General features: G+C 39.6%; 1 protein-coding gene across 1 annotated transcript in view; it reads left to right on the forward strand.

Annotated features, from left to right (window-relative positions):
• Nucleotides 1-25,043, forward strand: part of fmn2a (formin 2a) — a 40,250-nt gene that overhangs the window by 483 nt on the left and 14,724 nt on the right. The window contains exons 2-8 of the mRNA XM_085296512.1: nucleotides 1,661-3,913; nucleotides 5,920-6,083; nucleotides 9,314-9,466; nucleotides 10,570-11,411; nucleotides 11,928-12,069; nucleotides 16,610-16,697; nucleotides 21,489-21,550. Of these exons, the coding sequence (XP_085152638.1) occupies nucleotides 1,693-3,913; nucleotides 5,920-6,083; nucleotides 9,314-9,466; nucleotides 10,570-11,411; nucleotides 11,928-12,069; nucleotides 16,610-16,697; nucleotides 21,489-21,550 (3,672 nt within the window). The 5' untranslated portion in view covers nucleotides 1,661-1,692. The remainder of the gene's footprint in view (nucleotides 1-1,660; nucleotides 3,914-5,919; nucleotides 6,084-9,313; nucleotides 9,467-10,569; nucleotides 11,412-11,927; nucleotides 12,070-16,609; nucleotides 16,698-21,488; nucleotides 21,551-25,043) is intronic.

Genomic DNA, 25,043 nt, shown 5'->3' on the forward strand with positions numbered 1-25,043 from the left:
TAATTTTTATCTTTTATGGTTAGAAAAGGGATCTTTATAATTGGTGCTAGAAGGATAAATGTTAAATTTACTACACATAGAGGTTAATCAGTCTTCAGGCATGTGTTGATACAAGCTAATGAACAAACAAGAAGAATCCATTTGGACATAAAAATGTGGACACAATAACTTGCCTGTAACTGCACAGGCAATATTTATCACCAATCAATCATAAGCTTGTAAGTTGTGGACAAACCACCATATACCTACACTTTGACTTAATCCATAATAAGTGTCTGATTTTAATTTATTTTCTTGATCGGTAGATGTGGGATTTTTTTTTAGCCATACACTGCCAAAAAGTGACAAAAAAATCCAACACCAATGCATTCAGTTAAACAGTAAATATTTGGATTTGAGAAAGCTAAAATCATAATCTTTTCACCAGATATTCTCCAACATGTAGATAATTTCCCGTAACTCGGCAGCCACATTAAACTGACTCTTTGATTAACTACTTCCACTGGGATGCGCAGTATGACATGAGTATTTAGCTGTTTGTTATACAGTATATCTGTGTGTGGGGAAAATTGGAGATCTCGAGTGACCTGTCTGATCTACAATACTGTGCAAAAGTCTTGAGAGCCCACATTTCTCTGTGTTTTGCTAGGAAGATGATAAATTCATGCAGCAATTAAAAATTGATAAGTCAAAAACCAGAGACTGCCTAACAAGCTTGAAAATGAATATTTGGTCTGATTTTTATTCTTCAATGAAGTCTGAGCTGTCTTAGGCAAGCCTTCTTTTAATTGATCCAAGTTAGGTGTGTTTGAATGATTGATAAGTTGTTGTAAAGTGGCTTAACAGAGTAAAAACACATTCATCTTAAAACGGTCAGGTAAAATTACTGGACTGAAAACGAGTGAAAAAGCAACCAATACCCTATGAAAGACCCCCAGAAAGAACTGTTGCTCAAGAACACTTTGAAAAATTCTAAGAGAGTCTGATTCATTGAAAGCAAAATCAAAAGAAATGAGTTGTGGTTCAAGCCTGGAAAGAAAAAAAGACTAGGTTTCTTTACATTTCTTGAAGATGACAAATCTGGGACTCCACTGATTGGTCTTAGAACTGAAGAAGCTCCTCAGACGAGAGGTGAAACATCTTCAAGAAACTTAACGAATTCTAGTTGCTTTTTTTCCCCCCAAGCTCCTTAGATTATCATAGCTGTACCTTGAAATGGAAATTAGAGAAAATAATTGAGGTGATTATATACAAAATTGTCAGCATCTCATGAAAACAATAGACTTAAGTTGTATCTGTTCAACTTGGATGTTCACTGCCCTTTGATTTGTTCAGTCAAAATGACCCAGTGATGCTTCAATCATGTTGAGGTTCAGGATCTAGGGAGGTCAGTCCATGACTAGTAATAGTCCACTGTTTTGTTTTGGGTTTTTTTATGTTTACTTGTTTTGTTGTTGTTGTTTGTTTGTTTTTTAATCTAGGCAGGCCTTTACTGCATTGGTGGTGTGTTTGGCATAATTTTCATGCTGAAAAATTAAGCTGTTGCCAATCAGGCATTATGACTCATCTCAGAGCATATTGCCTCCCTTTTGCTATTTTTAAGCTAAGCGTAAATATACAGTAAATCAGTGTGAATTTGTTCTTCTCCCTTTGTAGACAGGCGTTCTCTTGGATGAAACCAAAGCGAGCAGGATGCAAACCATAAAGACGGTGGAGACCCAAGTCCCCTTTCTAAAAGAGAGTTTCTTCACTACCACGTTCAAAGGCCGGCGGAAGAGCAGTGTTACCAATATCCTCCGTAAACAGCAACACTCTCTTCTTAATCAACAGCAGTGTATTTTAGAGCATCAGCCACACAGTCCTAAGCTCTTTCATTCTCCTCCAGTTGAAAATGGACCGGGGCAGCAAACCCCCCAGCATCACCGACTTGCTCGCTCAACCAGCAGCCCGTTATGCAAGGCAGCTGAGAATGCAGAAGCAGATGGGGATAGAAAGGAGGAGCAAAAAGAGAGAAAGGCTCAGAATGTGAGAGAGGCTGAGCTGGAAAGGGGGGGAGAGGGAGCAGTGAGTGGTAGTGAGCCCGTGGCTGTCACTGCCAGTCTCCTCCTCCTTTCATCATCAGCCTCAGCAGTGCTGGGGGAGCCAGCATCATCCTCACAGCTGCCGTTAACTGTGGTGGGCAGACAGCAGGGATTAGCTGGCTCTGAAAGGGCTCTGACCAACAGAGGACCGGCGGCAGCAGAAGCTCATGAGGAAACCGAGCATGCCCAATCTCGACCCCAGCATCATGGCCTATTAGCCAAAGGTGTTCGTCTACTCAGGAACATGGGGAACCAGGAAGCAAAGCAGAAGAAAGGAGGAGCCAGCGGTGGACCAACAGGGGATGTTTCTTGTGATGGTGAGGCAGAGGAGCGAGAAGTGGACAAAAAATCCAAAAAGTCCTACAATAAAACAAATAAAGGAGCAGGAGAACATGGTGGTAAGAAGAAATCAAAGTCTGAGTCAAAGGGTTCTGTGTTTTCTGGAATGAAGATCAGGAAGAGTTTATCCAAGGTGAAAGGGTTGTCTAAGGATGATATGTTGGAAGATGGGAGATCAGCACATGTTGGCAAAGCAGGGGTCGAGTCTGGTGCAGAGAAAAGCCTGTCAGCTGATGAGATGGGCATGCTGTCAGATGTTGAGGGGGATCTAACCCATTTAACTGCAGACAGCCACGAATCTATGGGCGATGAGACTGGCCGGAAGACAAGTTCAGGGTCAGATGCTGAACTCTACAGTTTTCACTCAGCGACTGAAAGTGAAGACCTGCTCTCTGATATCCAGCAGGCCATGAGAGACCAAGGTGTTGCCAGTGAAATTGTTACCAGACACTTATCTGAAGTGTCTGGTAACAATATGTCAACTTTGGAGGGGAGCAAAGTTCCTGAGACTGGAATATCTCACCAACTATTTAATCTGGATGAAGACTGTTTCTCCCCACCTCTTGTTAGTGAAAGTGTACCTCAAGAACTGAATGATAAGTGTAAGAGACTGGAGAATGAAAGGAGTGACATATCTATATCAAGAATTTCATCTGGTCCAGGGTCTCTGAGTGAGAGTGGTCCTTCATCTTCTGCTCCAGACACAGAGAGAAGCAGTGGCAGCCTTTTTCCAAAAACTAACAGCACTTATAGCTTTCAAGACACTACAGCCACCACCACCTCATATGAAAGTGCTGAGGAGCCCCAGGATGAACTGGAGAGCCTGTTTTTGACTCCACATCAGGGTCAAGGTAGTCAGGCTGTACTTGGCAAAAACACATCATGTGACCATTTAGATTCCATAATGGTAGGGACAGGGCCAACTGGTACTCAAAAAAGTGCAAGCAGCATGGACCTGTCTGTTGAGAGGGAGGATGAAGAAAGTGGTGGGCGGGACTTTCTGTCTCTAGAAAGGAGAAAAAATAGTCTGTCTATTAGCCACCTGATAATAGACAGTCCCCCTGTTTTTCAGCCTAGACGAAGATCATCCAACTCCCCCTCCACTGTCAAATTCTACCCACCTGTCCACCCTTCCTATATTAAGACCACCACCAGGCAGCTCACCTCTCCAGTTGGCTCCCCCATTACCAGCCCTCACGTGCCTCGGAAAACAGATCCCATCAGTGGATCACTGGAATCCAACAAGGTCCAAGGGTTTAGGAGACGCAAGCAGAGGTCCTGCTCCATAGCTGGGCCGCACAGTGTGTCTGCAGACTGGTCGTCTGAGGTTGATGAGCTTAGTGTAAGACATGATGATGGGGCCAAATTTCCAGATCAGGAGACCACAGAGAAGAGTTACACAGGTGGGACTTACTGGACGCTGGGCTCTAGGAGAGCACACTATGGAAAGCAGACGTCTGCTGCTCCAGTACCCTACCTGGATGTCTTCTCTGGTGAGTGATATATTAAACAACTGAAGTGAGCAATCAAAACAGGTTTCAAAAAAAACTTTAAAAGAAGGTAAAGAGAGAATAATAACCTTCCTCCCAAAACATAGGTGCCAATTTAGTGTAGCTGTCTTCTCTTTTAAATGCCCCATAATCTATTAGCCTCACTGCACTCATTCTGAATGGCATTTCTCAGAGAGACCTGTGTGAAAGTGAGCTACAAGACAATTTGATTAATGTCAGTTTTTTTTTGTTTGCATCTACAATCTAAATCAATGCCACAAAGGGATGAACTACATGTTTTGCAATACAAAGAAAAAGTAAAGAAAAACATAGAGAAAAACACAGAATATCAATAGCTTGACTTTTTAATTCTATTCGTTTTGTGATTATTCTGCTATCACATTGGCACCAAAGTATCAGGAAGACAATAATGAAGCATTTCATTTAAATATTTTAGTTATTTCATAATTTATTCCTACTGAAGAAGTCTTAATGGATTGGATGCCACTCCTATTTGTTTGGCTCATACCCTATTGGAGATTAGGCCATTACACAACCAATGATTATAGTAATTGCCTAGTAAGTTTAATTACTTACAAATTGCACTTTATATAAGTAAGTACACTAGAAATACTAAGGTTATTATTTTAAAATACAATACTTAATGAAAACCATAATAAAACCATGGGGTGTCTTTGAGATGCGTTGTCTCACTCTAATAAAACAATGCCACTCTGTCCTCCTCACTATTGTGGAGCCTTTCAAGAGCTTAGCTGTTGTCTCCTGTCTTTGCCTGTGCTCGTAAATCAGAGGACCGAATGACAATGCTGCCACCCACCCACGGCTATGTCATCCTCTGATTCCACTGGCTTAGATAAGAAGCACACGCATATACAAACACAGTGGATGTTAAACTCATGTGACAGTTTTTCTGCAAGACAAAAATAAGTCATGATGTTAAATCAATTTCTGTTTGCGTCAGGTGAACTCGCTCCAAACAACAGAAGTACATAATGATCTGAATCCATATAAAATGAACATTTTTGTGCCTGTGTGGCACTTTTTTGTCCCGTTTATGCTCACAAATACTCAGTCTCTAACTAGTTTACCATTGCATGTGATACCAATCAGTGCAGCGAGGTTTACAGGTCACATGTACCCTTAAGAAGGAGTGGAAGCAATGAGAACAAAGATGGGAAACCACAGAAAACTCCAGCTTAATGTTTGAACAAGTGACGACAAATTCCCACTGACGGATAAAAACAAATCTACAGGAGCATGAGTCATGTCATGGCTTTTAATTGATTTGACACTGTCCCCTGTATCACATGGTTAAAAGAAATCACCCTGTTTTAGAATTGGTCTTCCTGCTGTAGCTGCGTGTTGTTTTGGGCTCAACAGTCCTCTGCTGTCACATTGTTGATATCCCCCACCACCCTTCAAACTCCACATAATTCCTGACATTAATTTCATTTTCAAGAAAATATGTCATTCCTTATGAAGTATAGAGATTTTGATACATTACTACATTTCTCACAGGTCAAACTTACTTTACAAACATGCGGACAGCCTACTTTATTTTCTGTATTTTATTCAAGAAGTAGAATTTATACATTTTGTAACCATGCTGTCGGCTTTAGCCCACCTTTTAGATTTTTTTTTTCAAGCTATTCCAAAACTTTTCTTTTTCTGCAATTTGATAGTTCTTTGCACTTCACAATCAGCACCACCTCTCTTTTCACCCACGTGTAAATGGTGTGAATAGAGTTTACAAGTGTAGGTGTTTAATTATCACATCCTAAAATGAAAAATGTCTTTTACATTCTTTGGTCAGACTGACATGAGGTGTCTAACTACACAATTTTTCTCAACTTACCAAATATATATCTAAAAATAAATTTTAAAAATGTGTCTGTTCAAATTCATCTGAGCATCCTCCTCTAGTCTTGAAAACGGAGCTCTGTATCCCTCTGTTTTGTTCTTGCAGTGTCTGTCTTTTCTTTTCTCAGGTCGCGCTCTTTTGGACAGGCTGTGTATGCATCAAGGAGATGGGTCCTCTGAAGAGGATGTGAAAGAACTGTGTCAACGAATGCTTGTCCAGGGTCTCCTGCACCCCTTCAGCAACGGGCGTGCAGAGCTCCTTGGTGACAGTACTGTGTCACCAGTTTTTAATGTAAGACCTTTCTCTTCACTTACACTTAGTACTTATTCTAAAAACTGACCACATATTCAGGGGTAGGTTCATTTTTAAACAAATATATAGTTTAGCTTTAAAACACTTTACACTTTAAAATGCTCGATCCACATTAGAATAGCTCTAAAATAATTAGACTTAGGGTTTTTGTGGGGACGGAAATAACCCCTCAAAGCTGGGCAGCTGTGTTTCATATTTCTAACTTTTCTACTTTCATAACAAACCACTGTCTAAAGATAGTATAACATGGGCTGGGATGCATATAAAAAGCATGTGTTAATGAGATAAATCACTGAGTTACTCTTATGTGCAGTAGAGAGAATGAATGCATGGTGTGTGTTTCTGTATTTATTGTCTGACTATGATTCATCTGAGAGATTTCATTACCTGAAGAGCAGTGGTGTATGTAGAGAGGGTGACTATGCGGAAGTTGATTTCATGAATCTTTTATTTTCCACTCCAGTAAAGCTTTGCTCAGACCTAATTGCACATGCCTGCAGATTTTATCACAGCTACTGCTGGAGCCATTTCTGTCATGACTCCTTGCAGCTCCTTGCATGCAAATGAAGCTGTAAAATACGTGTAACTTGATGTACAATTTAAACTGCAACATATTTATCAGCACATCAGGTCTTTGAAAATATAGGCCTGTTCAGTGTCTTTATGTTGCTACAAAATGACAATCATAAAATAAGTCATCAAGTCATCCACTGATAAACACTCTGATGACTTAAAAAGAAAAAGATTTTTTTAAACCTCGCTAACTGTGCAGCTTCATGGATATCACATTGAGTTGTTCAGCATAATGTATACAGACATTTATGCCTCAGTCTTATGTCATGGCAGGGAATGAACTCCACTGGCTTTGCTGAGCCTCTAGTGACGCCATGAGGTTGGCTCTTTCAGTGACATTTCCCAACAACCAGTGGATGGATTGCTGTTAAATTTTCTACATATATTCACCCGAGAAGATTAATTTTAATGGTGTTAATTCTCCTGACTATTGCTATCCAGATTTTTCACTTCCAGTGTAACATCTTATCATCTATGACATAGCTAGACCATTTTAATTGTAATTTTTTTTAAATTTATATAAAAAATAATTTAATTTGATTTAATAATTTTCAAAATTTATATTTTCAGCTCAAAGCACTGCTGTATGAGCACATAATAACAAAGCAAATATAGTTGATGTAAATTCTTGGTCTTTTTTTATCTGTCTAAAAACAAACAGTCAGGTCAGATTAGCTTTGGATTTTGCGCATTGGAACATCTCCTGCTGATGCACATGTGTGGACATATGTTGTATTTACTCATACGCACATAAAGGTTCAGTAGACTTCCACACAGACAAAAGCAAGATTACTCGCCTGACAGTGCAAGCTCTTAAGCTGATTTATTAACATAAATGCAAATCTCTGGAATACAAACTGTCATCTGTTTGCATGCTGCATGGTCAAAGTAGGCCACAAACAAACAGACCTTTTCTTTTTTTTTCTTTTTAATCTTCAAACAATTCACTGTTGCATCAGTATGTTAAAGACACTTGTGGACACATACAAAAGGACAGCATGAGACATCCACGCTAAGGCTTTTCCTTGCATAGCTGGATTATTATTGCCTCTGACATTCATTCAGTCCCACAAATGCACATAAATGTGCGCACACATACATTTGTGCTTGTGTAGACCATCTGCTGACCGTGTTATGTAACAACTCCACGTGCCTTGGGCTCAGGCTGCTCTTCCTGAGCAAAAAGCTCACCATGTCAGGATTGGACAGAATTGTCCCTGCTCTGCATACTTCTTCAGTCTGAGGCTTGGCCTGGAGTCATGTATTATTCAGCCTGACCATGAATAACCTTTGTTGTTGTCATTCAGAGTGCAGATTTCATTTTTTAGGGCTTTCTATCTTAAAGCTAATCTCCTTTTGAAATTAAATCATCAGTCTGTCTTTGCTGTTCTGGAACCTTTTCACTTAAGCCCCTTAATATATCAGACCATTATGCTCTTTCCCTTTTAAAGTTGCTCTTCATCTTGAAATCAGTTATTTACTGCACCGACTTTGTTTTTTTTCTTTCTACACCTCTCTTTCCTTTTACTTCATTCTTTCATCTCCTGTTTGCCCTCCACCGTTCTACCTAAATATGGCATTGCATCCAATTTGGTGGAGACAGCAAATGTATCACTTTTGTGTTTCTTGTTCAGCATATGCCCTGAATTATATACTCCAATCAGCCTCATTCATCACAAAAATGGGGCTTGATAATAATGAGTGTCTAAGAACTCTGAACATATGCTGTCCTTTGTGCTTGGCAAAACATTGCTTAGTTGATAAATTTCTGTTGTCGTTGCAAGAGTTTACATCGATCTCGCTCTGCAGGTCAGGTTACCACAGTGACCAGCTAATGCTGACATACAATATTAATATACTGCAGTATAGGGGCACTTCTGAAAAGAGTTGCCATTTATGCTCTCATAAGATTGGCAAAAAAAAAGTAGAGTGCGATCTATCTGTTCATAGCCTTGCTATTTCACTTATACTAGTATGAAAAATAGAGTTGTGGTAGGTTTTGTAATGATACATACTTGGAATGAGAAAATGGAAAGCACCTGAATGCTCTAAAATATCAAACTTTTAAAAAAAGAAAAGGAAAAAGTGGAATAATTTGTACAACTCCATGTTTGCAAGGCAGAAAGCAAGCACTTGACTCATATTTACCCTCACATTGTTGAGTACCTTTAATCTGAGCCTCTTTAAGAGTTGTTTTAGGGTAGCCATCATTGTGTTGGGTGTTGACTGAAGAGTCATTGAAATAAATACTGTTAAATAATATAAATACAAATGTATTTAATTTCAGTAGCCTCCAGCTGCTCTTTGTCTAAAGTGATTAAATATATTTATGGAGCATGCCTTGTTGTACATTTAGAGGATTAAGCATTTTCACCATGACCAGAAACCATATTTGAACAGTAAGAGAGTCAATTGTAGCTTAGCGTTTTTATTTGCCATGGAGACTGACAAACTACCGGCAGCTGTGACTAGACTGAGAGCTTTTTTGACATTTAACAGGAATATTAAGAAACATGTTTCCTAGATGTTCAACAGTAGTGCTTTTAATACTTCTGTGTTTACTGACCTTTTATCTTTTACCTTACTGACCTTGTGTCTGATATTATAAACTTTCTGCATTTATAACTTGTGTTCAGGAAGAGCAGCTGTACACCTGGGCATCTGTAGGCTTGCCAGTGTCTCCTTACCTTTGGGAACTCTATGGAGGGGCAACCACAGGCAGGGTACAGAGCTTGAGATCCTCTTTCCATCAATCATCAGCCAAAACACCAGGTGCTCCACACGTTCAGGTTGGTTAAGTCTTCTCTTTAGTGTTAAATATCTGACAACTGTTTTTCATCCTGCCTGCACAGAAAGGAAAGTGTATGCTCTGAAAACATAAACTTAACATCTTTATTAGATTAAATTCAAATGTCTCCTCTTTACAAAGTCGAAGTTTGTTTCTTGCTGACTGATATATTCACTGCATATGCGTGTGTCTGAAAGGTAACATTTACCCAATATAGCCTTTTTAAAAATTGCCATTGTAATATCATTCATGATTATAAACCAAACGCACACAAAAGACTTGAAAATGGTGCACACAGTTGAGTAAAAATCTAGAAGAGACTAAGCTTGATTATAATATTTTGCTGTTCCTTCTTGAATTTCTATTTTCTGTATTTAACACCTTTGGTACAAAAACATATATACAGGATGTGTTAAACTGCTTTAAAAATGAACAATGGAAAAATTGAATTTTAGTGTGCAAAACAGCAAAGAAATGAATACCGAGGGATAGAAACCCGTTTAGTCTGTGCAGGAGTGACAAACATGGAAAGATATAATTACTGAACTTTGTATCTGATACATATATATTTGACCTGTATTTTAAATCTGTAATATTATTACCCACATGAATTTAGCTGTGAGTTTTTCCTTGGCCACCAGAGGTCAGGCTTGTGTTGAAAGTACTGTGAAACAAACACACGAATCCTCCCCGTTTCCTAGAAAAGTAAAAAATAAATAAATAAATAGAGGACCATACTGTCTAAATATTCTCCTCGCAATTCAACAAGGCGACTACAACTGGAGAATGTGTACTAGCAGACAAAACCCTCCTCATGTGAGGCCTACTGAGACTCACTGTCTCTGGGGTCAAATCTCTGGTATCCCCTCATCCCTATTCTAACCAATGTGGAGCCAGAGGTCTGACAGAGTCTAGACATGAGGGACTTGGTTGACCCTTCTTAACCTCATAATTCTGTCACTAAGCTGCTTGAGTTGTGACACTTTTTTTTCCCTCACTGTTTATGTAATTGAATGATAATGTGCCTAAGATTTAATAATATATTAATAATATATTATATTTATGCAATTTATTTATGTATGTGTTTATTTGGTTCACTGACAGACAGAATGCAGCAAGTTGAAGTCAGGTCAGTCATCCTCTGAGGATGAAAGCAGTCTCATCCCACTGCTGGAGAGGACCATTGATGACCTGCGGATTAAGATAGCTGTGTTGCAAGGCCAGCAGGCCTCCCTGGCAAAGGGCATCAGGGATAATATGGGAGCTCTGGGCAATGGTCACCACAAGGCCTCACAGATAAAAGAAGGACGATTGGGTAAGATGAGCCAGGAGGTGTCTATCCAGACCTCGCCTGTGGAAGAGGGATTTAAGTTTGATGTGCCTTTGAATGGACGGACTAGCAGCACGCCGTCCTCCATTTCACCCTCCATCGTCAAATCTTCAGAAGGCTTTGCCTGCACTTGCCAGCAGAGGCAGCAGAGCAGCATCCAGTCAGGTCTTCCTCCCCCTACAGTCTCTGGGGTTATGTCCCAACCACCACCTCCTCCACCACCACCACCTTTACCAGGGGGTTCCACTGCTCCTCCACCGCCACCTCCACCACCACCCCCACCCTTACCCGGGCTTGGACCTTGTTTCCCACCCCCACCACCACCGCCCCTTCCATCAGGTACCGGAGCTCCACCACCTCCTCCACCCCTGCCTGGTTTCGGACCTCCACCCCCACCACCACCTCCACCACCAGGCATGGGCCCTCCCCCACCACCCCCTCCTCCAGGAATGGGCCCCCCTCCTCCACCCCCACCTCCTGGCTTTGGGCCCCCACCACCACCAGGCCCCATGCCTTCCATGATGATCCAGGAAGCTGACCCTGCCAAGGCTATGATAGAACCCCCCAAGCCAATGAAGCCACTCTACTGGACCCGCATACAGCTGCATGCTAAAAAGTAAGGATATGCTGTAGAAAGTGAAGATAGATATGGATCATTTGCACAAAGGTATTCTCTGAACAGTAGAGATTTGAGAGGAAGCTTGTCCACTTAAGATAAAGATCGACCACATGCTGTGACTGCAATAGACATGCTAGCTTTGTGGAAAATGAAAGTGATGCAAGCCAGGCATTGTGGTCAGCAGAGAAATGACTTGAACCAGGTTTTCTTTCCTTATTAAGGCTTGGAAAACTGTGGTGGAACAAACCTCTAGAAATGGAGAGCTTGCTTTATGAGCAAGTGAGGAACTCAACCCAGAATTATAAATGCCATTTGGTGGCTAATGATTTTGGCGGTAATTGATTTTGGATTTTTATTCTCCAAAAAATAACAAATTAGTACTTGTAGAACTGCAGAGGGCAAAAACATGCCTTTAAAAAACACAAATTACACTATGAAGTTCTACTTTGCTGTCAATCAAAAAAATGGCTCTCCTACTTACACTGTAAATAATTCCTCCCCCTCCATCTTTAGACATACTGTCTCACTGGTGTGGGAGAAAATTGAGGAACCAACTGTGGATTTTGAAGAATTTGTGGAGCTATTTTCCAAAAGCACTGTCAAGGAGAAGAAGAAGCCAATTTCAGACACAATCAGCAAGTCGAAGGCCAAGCAGGTATGATATGTTGTGTTATGCTCATGTGTTTGCATATATACTGATATATTTGCTTAGGCAAGTGTGTGTGTATTTGTATATTTATGCATGCATGTTTTTGCTTCTCCCCCTTGGGGTCACTACGTTTGGCTTTCTTCAGGGCTTTCCTGTTCGCACTTTTACTCCAGTGATGGCTGTTCCTTTCCATTTCTCATCACTGTTGTCTCCCATTTACTTTGAGTGACAGAAGGAAATGCAACAGCCAGACAGTTATTATGTGGTGTGAGCTCTGGCTCCCACCCGACTCCCCTTGTGACCATCCAGTGGCATCAAGCCAATGTCTCGCGTGCGGTGAGGAAACCTCACGACGGTGATGACTGCTCGGAGAGAGAGGGAGTGGGAAGGGGAGAGGGGAAAACGGGAGGGAGTGAGAAGCGTGGGAGTTGTATTTCATGATGTGGTTCCTCCCATTGTGCTTTCTGTATGACTGAGTTTAATAGTCAGACTGTTTCCCTCCCAAGTGTCCTTTATGTCACTCCATCAATCAGCAAGGCAAACATTTGATCTACAATTTAAGGCTCTTTTGGTTAAGAGTTTTATGATAATGTACTATTCAGCTAAATTATGTATCTAAAACACAAATAATGTTGCACAGGGGAAGGAAGTTTCACCCCTCTAATTGAGGCCCTGTAGAATCACCAGGCAGTTTCTGCTGAAATGATATGTTGGTCCCAAGCATAGACACTGGCGGGAAATATTCTTAAGTTATGGGAAGGGATCAATTGGAATTTGACACCAAAATCTAAAACTTTCTTCCAAAAGGTTTCTAGTTGATTGAAAGTACAACTAGAACAAATGTTGAACAGCTTTACTCTTGACAAAAAGCTTCTTCTTCTACGGTTTATATTTCCCCATCTTGGTTTTCATCATTTCAAATTTGAATCTTCAAAGTCCATAGGAAGTACTGTCTAACTGTAGAGTACTCCATAATTACACAGCTATAGATTTTATATTTACATCAAAAGTGTGTCTGTCTCACAGAAGTAGTCATGAATGTTGCTGTAGCAGAATAAATGTGAACTTTCACGCTAAAGTACTGTATGGTGTAGCTTAGATCCAGCAGAGCAACGGTCTCGCAACTGAAGAAGTCAGTTGGATGACTTCTTCGTTTCTCTCACTCAAAACGCTGTGTGCAGATGAACAGAATCGACCTTTTGGGAGCACTGATTAATGGTGAGACTTCTTTGACAGCCTTGTATGAATAGGATCTAACTTGGAAAGAGCAGTTATTACAGGTGTTGTGTGTAATGATACATCTGTAGGACACCTGTTAATATTTTTTCCTTGAATAGTTAAAATTTTAGTTATAAATAAGTCCAGCAAGTCATTGCTAGATGTACTATTACTGTTACTGTAGCATTACTACGACACTCTAATTGACACCGCTCTGGATATGTTTATTACCACATTATGAAATATCTCTTTTTTTTCCCCCTAATTGTGACGGGAAACAAACTTACTTAGGTGTGTGTCGAATTCCCCCAATCATCTCTGTGGATGATCTCCAACACAGCCATGGTGATTCAGCAACAGCAAAAACATAGAACTGTGACTGAACCAAAATTGCAGTTAACCTTCAACATATTACATCTCCTACTGGTTCAGCTATTTGCATCCCCCTGTGTGTTGTGAGTGCAACTATTTTGCTGATGAGAGGGGACAAGCATCCTCCTCAGGACTACCACTAGAGAGCAGCTTTGACGTCAGTACTCCTCTGCTGGCATAAGTATTACAGTAGATGGGAAGATTTACTGCTATTACACAGTGTCAACTGTTAACCTTTGTACCTGCAGAGAGGTTTCAGAGGGAGCAGCCTTGCTTCTGACCTTTTTATATGATGTACTAGAGATATGGAGTGAAAGTTATGAATATGAATTATAATATGTGGTTTACATCTGTTTAAGACTGAAGATGATGAACTGCATGTTTCCAATGCTCTGTTTTTCATCTTAAGAGATTTGAAGTCTAGGGTAGAGAAAATAAAAATATATATAAATTATTGATATATGACATTTATGAAAAAAGTGTTTATCTTATTAACATTTAACAACCAAAAACTATTTTGTTTTGTTAACAAGAGATCAACTCCAAGATTTTTTTTATTTAAAAAAGTTAAACGTCGTTAGAAATGAAAATGAACAATATTTAAAAAATTGAAACCTATCTTTATTTAAACATTATGATACACGCTGAGGCGTTTATGCTTCTGTAAGTTAACTTTTAGAGCAGCATTACCTTCCAAACAACTGGTATGTGACCCTACCCCGACCTCTATTTTGGTCAGTATCATAGATACTTCTATGGGCATCTTTTCTCATTTCTCACACACTAAGCTCTGGGACCCTCCGACACACACACACACACACACACACACACACACACACACACACACACACACTTCACCCTCATAAATCTCCACTGGCTCCTGGTCAAGTCACGCATTACTTATAAGATCCATCTTCTCACTTACAAATCCCTCAACTCTTTGGCCCCTCAGTACCTGTCTGGCCTGCTGCAACAATACACACGGTCTCTAATGCTACGGTCCTCAGCCACGGGTCCACTTTCTGTCCCCCACATCAACCTAGGTACATTTGGGAAAAGAGGCTTCACTTTGGCAGCCCTCATCCTCTTTAACTTTCTCCAATCTGAGCTTCACAATGCCCCATCACTGGAGTCTTTTAAGAATTTATCAAAACTCACTTCTTTTAACAAAGCCCTCCACCTTTAGCCTTTTGTCTATTTTTATACTTTTGCTTATTTGCATCCTAGGGTTTCTTGAAAGGGACTATACAAAGTTGATATTATTGTTATTATTATTATCATTTATATTTGAGAACGATGAGAAGTTTAAAAGCAACATTTTCCATTATTTCTTGGAGGAAAGAATTGGGCTGGAGTTATTTTCTCAGTGCTGATTTTTAAAAATAGATATTTATTTATTTATTTGTTTGTTTTATTTTATTTATTTATTTTTTTGTTGGTCACCAGAAAATCTTGAGCTTTGAGTATCAAGATTACTTTTTTATTTAATATAATAATTGTAAGATAGGAAATTGCCAATGGCAGAGGATGTGGCGTGGGGTTCAAGTTGTAAGATGGAGTAGGTTAGCAGAAGATCAGCGAGCAAATTAATGTCGGTCAAAACACAGGTGCAACACTAATCAGAGCCGCCACAATGCTCTTGATATCATCTACAGGTGATTGCTTCTTACATGGGTTATTAATGGTATCAGAGTCTGAGGACTCTGATTAGATGTTGAAAGCATCATATCTGATTAATATTTCAGTTTATTAAGTATACCTAATATACCAAATATACCTGAGGCTCTGTTGTATATTTCAGCATATAAGGCTTTACTGATGACTTATTCACTGCAATGACGCTGTTACCTTACACTAAAATATCACAGACTTACTGTGAAAGTCACTCAGCATCATATCTCGATCGGCATGTTTCTCAAAGCTGTGGTTGGGCTGGGGAACACAGACAGTTGGGGCTTGGTGATATAACTTCCTGTGTGTTTAAGAGGTCTGTGGTCTGTGTGATCTGGTTTAGATGGAAGCATTCTGTCTGGATCACAGTAGGCTACGGGTTTCCTGTCCTGTCCCTTCACCACTTTGCAACCCAGTGCACACTTCTGCTTACTCAGGAGAGCTGTGGCTTATAATGGTCCCCTTGGATGCAGTTTTTATGCGTAATAACAACACTGGCTTGATATTTAACTCCTGACTGTTTGTCGGAGGCAGACTATTATTAAACTGTTAACGTTTGCAGCTTTTTGAGCAGTTTTAATCTCCATGGCATTGTGCAGATAATACTTTCTAAACTTTACCTTTTAGCCCCCTTAAAAAATGTGTAATTTAAACAAAAAGTCAGTTTTCTGTTTCATCAGTTGCACTACTTGAGTCAGAATAATAAGCCTTTTGTGTTTTTACTGATCTGTAAGGTTTTGATTGTGTAACTGGATGACAGTGTATGTGGAGACTTGAAAAAAATCTGTCAACACAATGTAACTCCATAGCTATAATTTTCTCAGTGTGTGCTGATCAATAATGATGAAGTTTTCCTCCCACAGAAGGAAAATGATAGAGAACAGATTATTTCTATTAAAATATTGTCTTTGTAATTCAAAAGCCCTTTATTAGTATATAGTTTTAACAAATAATATATATTTATACAATATACATGAACTGTGCACGTCTCTCACTGTCCCTCAGGTTGACATGTTAATATTATAGACAGCAAGATTTACCTTCTAGTGTTTTTGAAAGGTCGTTAATCATCTTCAAGCCTAATTATGGCGTTTAGCTCATTTCAAATTGACCCCTATGGTTAAATTAAAATCTACATATTACATTGCAGGAGGATCTTTCTCTCCACCTCACCTGTCAAACAGAAACCACCGTTCTGTTATGTTCTGTTTGTAATGAAGTTTATGGTTAATGAGCCTGTACGATGTTAAGATTTTTTTTTTCTCTTCATGTCATTATCTTCTAGGTGGTGAAGCTCTTAAGCAACAAGCGTTCACAGGCTGTAGGTATCCTCATGTCTAGCATTCATCTTGATATGAAGGACATAGAGAATGGTAAGTCTTGTCACATGTTCATGACGAGTGCTTTAGCTGGTATAGAGGTGTAGCACTTTTGTTATCATCTGTCACAAAGTTTCTTCAGATGGCAAAACTGTGAAAGCAATTTGTGTCTCAACAATGAAGAATATGTAGCAGTTTCTGAAAAGGTGGTACTGCTAACATTTTCCAAAACATACACAGTTGCACATTCGGTGTGCCGCTGTTTTGCGCATATGAAGGCATGCTATTGATCTTTTTAATAGCCATGGTCTGTTTTACTCCAGGGATGGGAAATCTCATTCATTTGCCTGTCATTCAGTCATTTAATTCACAACTTAATTTTAGCTGACACTTTTTAAATTAGCTGGTATCTTGTGCAGGTTAATTCCATGGATTTTGGTGATGTCTTGACTTTTGCTGTAGTTCTATTTTTAACGTCTGTGATTTTGGGTGACATGGCTAAACAACTTTTATTAAATTTGATACATTCACTACACAGTAAGTACTGGGTCGGACACTCTTTTGCTTTCAGGACTGCCTTAATTCTTTGTGGCATAGATTCAACTAGGTGCTGGAAACACTCCTTAGAGATTTTGGTCCATTTTGATAAGATGGCACTACACAATGATGTGACTCTCTCGTTCCACAACATCCCAGAAGTACTCTATTGGATTCAAAGCTGGTTACTCAGGATGCTATTTAAGTACAGCGAGATCGCTTTTATGTTCAAGAAGCCATTTTTAGGTGATTTGAGCGTTAGAGCACATTATCTTGATGAAAGTAACCAGGAGAAGATGGGTACACTATGGTCATAAAGGAGTGGACATGCTTAGCAACAAAGTAGGTTGTAGCATTTAAATCATGTACACTGGGTACTAAGAGGCCCCGTGTGTCTGAAAAAAAACATCCTCCAGAGCATTACACCACCAATAACAAGCTGAATTGTTAACACAAGGCAGGATGGATCCATGTTTTCACGTTTTTTTATGACAAATTTTGACCATACTCATCACGAGACGATCTTTTTTTCCCCCAATTTTGGTGAGCCTATGCAAAATGTAGGTTCAGTTTCCTGTTCTTAGCTGAATGGTACCCAGTGTGGTTTCTGGTTCTGTAGTCCATCTGCTTCAAGGTTCAGCATGGTCAGAATGTAGAGATGCTTTTGCCTTCTGATACTAGTATCTAGCATACTAGTATCTTCTAGGTAACTGAGACTTGACACAACTTCATAATTCCCTGCAATTTTACAGATGGTTGTACGTGTAGAATCCCAGTATATCAGCAATTTCTGAAATACTAAGACCACTCCATCTGGTAACAACAATGATACCATATTAAATCACCTTTCTTCCCGATTCTGATGCGTGATTTGTACTTCAGCGAGCTATCTTGACCACGCCTACATGTATAAATGCACATGAGTTGCTGCCATGTGTTTGGCTCATTAGACAACTACATTAACGAGCAGTTGTAAAAGTTGCCAGTGAAACATTTTTGAACCTCATTCTTCTGACAACATCAAACCAGAATTATAAAACATCCACTACTTCTGATCATGACCAGATACTTTTATAACCCATCAGGTTGTGTCTTTGTGTTAATTGGCAAATGTTAGTATGGTAAGGATCTAGTCAACATGCTATTTGTCTCTGTTTTTATTATACAGCACATTTAAAAAAAAAACAAAAACAAAAAAAAACAACAGGAGCGTACCCCATGTAATTTCTAGTGAAAACAGATTAATGAATGAAAGTAAAATACTGCATAGCATATAACTTTTGTTTTTACATAAAAACTACTGTGGGGGTTAAACACCTGTTAAGAAATTGTTTAAAGAAACAAGATTAAAAAGATAAACAGACAGCACAGTCAAATAAAAGTAATAAAATCAAAGTAAAAATAATAAGAAATGTGGTAAACTTTTCACCTGCTGAACATTATTGTGTTTGTAGTGTTGTAAATACTACTTGCTGATATTGGCTTTGAGCTTAAAACACCACTGTGCCTGAGAGCAGCCAGAGATGCTTTTATTTATGTGCCACGAGGATGGTTCCTTCCTCTGTTTGAAGGTAGTACACAGTCATCCCCAGGTGTGTTGGGAAGATGCTAACTTCCAAACAAAAGTGAATTTCTATCAAAAGCGTACAAAAGCAGCATTTTGATACCATATCATCTCTAAAAAAGAAATAATTCTGCACACTGAACATAAGCAAACCCCATTGTATAGATCTTTTCTCTTTTTTAGTCTGCCGTGAAGTTAGAATGTTATTGGATTTGTTTTTACCAAAGCTATTCCAGTGTTTGGTGTTATCACAAGTTATACTGCTGAAAGGCATCTCTCTTCTCATCTGTTTCTTTTCTCTTTCATTTTGCATATTCTCTCCCCATCTAACATGCACATCGTGTTTCACAGAGACACTCTGTCGGATGAGTTGTCACCATCTTGTCTAAGCGGCTTTGTTAAAGTGAAGTCATTTTGGAGATGATGATGGCTACAGATGGTCTTCCTGTTTTAGTTACTCTCTGATTGCTCTCCAGTCTTTGCTCATCTGTGTCTAAACACTTCTCGTCATCTCCCCATCCTATTCAATCTTCTCTCAGTAAAGCATTTATGTTAGCTTCAAACCTTAACTCCTCACGAACAAGACATATGGTTAGGTTACATCAAAATAAATGTGTGCCACACAAACCAGCAATGTAGCAATAAACAGTTGCTCTCTGGGAGCGTTTTATCTGCAGCATCTTTAAAGAATCTGGTGGAACTAAATGTTGTTCTGCATTTCTGGTCTCGATGTTAGTCTTTGGTGCATCCATTTTAGGTAAGATTGGAAGGGCAAGAGAGGGCCACGCTCATCAGTACTGGTATTTATCTCCTATGTTAGGACAGTTTTGCACTACTACATAATTAGCACTGATTGGAAACTTCACTATGTCACTAGGAGATGAGAGAAAGGACATCTCAGTGATTTGGTGGACTACTTTCAAGTATTATCTACTTGTTCTGACATAACAGTGGGCCATCTTCTGTGCAGAAAGAAAATAATCCTGAATGTGTTTTTGAGCGTATATATGTGCTGTGTTATACAATGTGTTTGACTGATTTTTAGGTCTGAATAATTATAATAATTATAGCCTTAAAATACTCAATTTCCCTTAAATAACAAACCCCCAAAGTCTGTATAATAACTATGCTAATGTTTTCCCATTCCGGACATGATCTAATGTTCCCTTGTGCTATTAGAGGTTTAAGATAATTAAAGAATCAAAGGACGATTTGTTTACCAAAGAGAGATTAATTTGCCCAAACTTTGTAATTGTTCCTGTCAGTGTAATGAATTAGTTTCGTTTCCTGTTGGTTTCGTGATTTTGGTCAATGACTAGCAAAGTCTTTGTAAATCTGAGATCTCTGACATGAAGAAAAACAACTTCTGAGTCATTGATTTAGATTGTGTCAGTTTTATGACGGCGCAATTGCTCAGTGAGAAGTCTAGACATTTTTTTGTTTTTTCCTCACAGCTGTTGTTGTTTGTTTTCAGACTTGGCCCACACTCTGCATTTTTCATAGGACACTTCCGTGCACTGTCGGCGTTTTAGACCACCAGCCTCCGTCAGAGATGGCGGTTACCGGCGCCATGTTTGGGTCAAATGTGATAGTCAGGATAGACCTGGGCAGATGGGTCTGGATTTCAGTTAGAAGAGGTCCTGTGTCACCGTGACGATATGGTTTTCTCCTAAAAAAAAACAGTCTCCAGTCAAATAAGCCAGCCAGACTGGTTTGGATAGTAATGAAAACCAAATGGTTAAAAGAAACGAGTGGGAGAAATGGAAAAGGGCAGTTTCTTTGTGGCGGGTTTGGAAGAAACAGTGTGTGAAGAGGTCAGGAAGTGACAGCGAAGAACTAAAAAAAAAAAAGGAGTTGATTTGCACTTGTAGAAGAAGAGTGACGAGATTAAAAAGGCAACAGAACTGCCTACAGAGAGAAAGTGATATCAGACTATTTCCACATGCTTGACCATCCTTTAGTTTTATATTTGTTATCATTTTTCTTTGATCTTATTTTTCAGCTGTGCTGTAAAAGCCTTAAAACATCCTTCTGTATTCATTATCTAAGCAAACTCTCTGATTCAAAGTTGCTTTAGCCTCTGTGACCCTAGCCTTCACCCCTGTACCTCAGCAGCAATCAACAGATCAAAATATTGTGAGTGATTTTGGGCCCCTGCAGCATGGTGAAATACACATATAGGTGTCAAGCACTGCACTGGGTGATTGTGCGTACAGCAACACCTCAGCCTCAACACCACAGACCCCCGGGCTCTGTTTGTCTTTAAACATTTACTTTCAAAGGATTAATGCTCGAGGGCGCCAGGTCCTCGCGCCGAGACAAAAAGGCGACACCAGGAATTCAAACACAGGAGTTCAAACACAGATCTTTGTACCTTTGACAGGTTTCTAAGACCTCCATATTTATGTTTTAGTTTATGGCTCCTTGCATGCTATCGTCATGAGAACTGATAACTGTGCAGCTTAAAGCATACGACGTGTCACTTTTTGTGGGCATGAGATCATTTTTGTCCTTGTTTCATGGCACCTTCAGCCCCGGCAGGAAATGGTATTCTACCTTTGTTTGTAGTTGTTGTTTCAAAAAAAGAACCACTGTATAAACTAGAGATTATGAAATTGTCAGTCTGTTTGTGTTAGTTTGATTTCTGACTTGTTAATGGTGTTCATTCAAGGTAAAAGAATGTCATGATATGCTTTAGTGTTAACATTAACATTAACCATGTCACCCTCTCTTTCCATCCACAGCCGTTCTAAATATGGACAATACTGTTGTTGATCTGGAGACTCTGCAAGCCCTCTATGAAAATGTGAGTATAACAACAAAGACTTTGGAATCAAAGCTATTTTATATGGTCACAAAAATAATATAATAACATTTTTCTTTGCAAATGTTTTTACTTTAAAGGAAGGATGATAAAGGATCATGCGGACAGTGGTTTTCAATGAGTCAATAGACTAGTGAAAAGGCAATTTCCCAAGCTGAAATACATTTGGGAACTTTCCTGCCAATCCAGAATCGCATAAATACACAATGTTGAGCAACCAGCCCAGGAAAATTATACAAAGCAACTCCACCGACAGCTCAGGCTGATGTTGATGGCAGCATTCGCACAGGGAAAACCTTGATCTTTTTTCTTTTCCTGTGTGGTTTGCAGTAAAAGTATGAGTTTGGAACAGCTTGCTAGTGACAAATAGAATGATTTATTGTTGCACATTTCATGCCATATATCAATAACAAGCAATCATTCCATTATAGAATGAAACCCAAGAAGACTCATAAAGCAGTGATATCAACAAAATGGCAAAAAAGAAATCATCACATGTTAGTGTTGTTTTATTTTTCACTTGACTGAGGGTAAACCACAAAACACCAAATGTCATTCATCAAAATATATCTTTCCAACATTATCAAAGGCTGAACTTTTGTTTAAATTGTAGGGGTGAAAAAAAATCTGTAATTACATTATTGTGTAGCAACATTTCAGAGATGCCACTTTACTGCGAACGTATTTCTCTATCTAAGTCTTATTCCATGTTCCACTTGAAAGGGGTGAACTGAGGAAATGTGCATTAGATACTAAAACAAACAGGCAAGCCACAAACTGTACTGGTATGTGTGCTGTTTGGCGACAGCGTCAGTCATGTGTAGGTCTGTCTGCTGCCCTGGAAGGGAACCAAAGCTTTTACGTAGTAAACATGTTTTCTACACTCTGGATCTGATTGACTCAACTTTTGTAATGCCCATGTGCAAAGGAAATGATAGATGAGAAACTCCAGGATTTGTGTCAGAGCTTCGATGTGGTTTTAAAAAAGAGCCGACTACAGTGAGCTTTGCCAAGGTAAATCATATAATATTAGCAAAGAATTACAGAACTGTCATCAGTACTTCCCAATATGTCTCCATTTTGGCTGTGAAGACTTCCATTTATAGAGTAAATACATATTCATCAAGCTCGTCTGATAGGAAATCTCCCCAGCCCCAGTAGAAATGGTTCAGGGACCATTCGAAGTCGGGTCAGTAAATAATAGAACATGAAAATGAGTATGTTTTCCACATTTCAACTGTGATACATTTTTAAGATGCTGTGAAATTCCTGTGAATTACTTTTTGGCACAACTACACAGGAGAGGCCTAGACCTTTGGCTGCCAGAGGCATATTAATAATGTTGATCATGGGAATGAGACTGTGGCTTGAGACAAGCTGTAGTTATGAACCAATGTGTCATAACTCAGGATCAAAAGTCTTCTAACCTCTCCAGTCACCCCAAGACTTCAAGCCCTCTCCCTCTGCTTCTCCCCCTTATGGCCTAAGGCTATGTTATTGAGTCGCAGAGCCAAATTGTTTCTCTTTTGTATTGCGAGACTCCATCCTGTCTGTGGGTCTCCAGCCCCCTAAACCACAGTTGGCAGCACAGTCAGCCTGTCTTTAGGAATGTGAGGGGCTTCTAATGGTTACACCCTCACTCACTGTGCTAGGAGCTAGATCAGCCTTCTCTGCCTCACTCTCTGTTTCTCTCACCCACACAAACATGCTCACAAACAAACATGTTGACCCACACAAATTTGCACGTAGTGTACAGTATGAGGATAAAGACAGATGCACACAGAGTCGCTAAGTCTATGAGCTCCAGATTATAGCCACTCCTGTTCTTTGAACAAAAAGCCAGTGTCATTAAAGGGGTCACAGTGATAGCGGGACACTGCTCCCTACCCTCTAATATCAAGCCATAATCTGGCCCCAGACTAGTTGTCTCAAGTTCAGACTTCTTTCAGCTGGTAGTAGATAACAGAGAGGTCAGTGAGTCAGACTCTCCTAAACTTTTAAACAAGATATGATCACCTCAAACCCCATTTTGCATGGTATTGCTCTGAAAAAAGACTAGATATAGTTTACATATCATTACACAATGTAACTTGTCATTTGGGGTCGATTATTTGGCAGCTCAAGGTACAAAGTATCTCATAAATGTAGTTTCATTGAAAACTGAGTGACATAAATAGTGATTAAGGCCTGTCTGGCTCTGTTTAGCCCTGTACTAGAAACTTGCGTAATGAATACCATTTGGCTACCTCTAGTATTCTGGCATCACAAATATCATCCTACTGTACTTTGCATTTGATATTCCACATGGGACTGTATTTCTCATGCTAACCACCACCACAACATGCCCTAGCAATTCAAAGATCACACGCTAATGCCTACTTGTCCCCAATTACACCAAACACTGCTGGGCTCCACTGCTGCCCTTTGAAAAGGATCTGCTTTGTGTTAAATATATTTACACTTGAAAACATCTCGAGAGAAGGCGAAGGAGAGCTTGCCCTCACCGACAGAAGGCAGCGGTGTGCAGAATACTAATCTGGCCCTTCGTGCGTTTGATGCTGGTGTTTGATGTTTTCCAAGGATCCATGCCGAGGCCAAACCCCAGAGTAGGATGGAGAGAAACAGAGGATGAGGCCAGATTGCTGAGACTCAGACTTTGGGGGTCTAAGGGCTCTGGAGGGACTAAGAGAGAGTTTACATTTTCTTCCTGGAGATGGTTTTATTGTTTTGCCCCTCTGCGTCAGACACATTAAGATCTATTGTCTTTGCCTCTTGTGAAATGAAGGGGCATTTTTGGCTTGCTTTTTTTTAAACCACCTTGTATAAAACTGTGGTCCAGAGCCTGGCAGCAGGATAATAGTCAGGAATGTAGTCTGGCTGAAGGCAATACTTTTAGCATTTGTGAAACCTATACTGTATAGGCTGGCATATGGTTGAGTTTATGTACAAAACATAATTTGAGAATTCTTTTACACTTGAGATAAAGCTTCCAGACATCAAAAGGGAAGAAAATTAGGGAGGGTAGGGGGTTGTGAATGGCCTAAGACACGCAAATAAAGACCAATCCAACTGAAATGTTGCAGGGTTTGAAGTGCAAGAAAACCTCTAAACACCTTGCAACAAATTTTTGCATGGATGAGCATTCAAAAGTTTCAGTGAGCTGATATCAGAGACAAATGGGGGGGGGGGGAATGAAAAAACACCAGTACAATTATTTTTGCAAAACTACGTCTAAGAAGCATCTATTGATATTTTTGTTCAAAAATCATTCAACATTCACATGCTGTTTTGGGAACATGTCCAAGTATAACTCCTTCTAATGTGTATTTTTTCAGCTATTACAAAAAGGCTCACTATTTCCAAGGGATGGACTTTAATTTGAATGTATGTTTTCACCACTTTGGAGTGCTGGGTGTGACTCAGAGGATAAAAGTGATTCAAGTAATATCCAAACAAATTATTTTATAAAGCACTT

The sequence above is a fragment of the Mchenga conophoros genome, linkage group LG13, assembly GCF_057382185.1.
Source record: "Mchenga conophoros isolate Kocher_MC1m ecotype Shallow Benthic linkage group LG13, M_conophoros_male_GT1.1, whole genome shotgun sequence".
In the NCBI taxonomy this organism is placed as follows: domain Eukaryota; kingdom Metazoa; phylum Chordata; class Actinopteri; order Cichliformes; family Cichlidae; genus Mchenga; species Mchenga conophoros.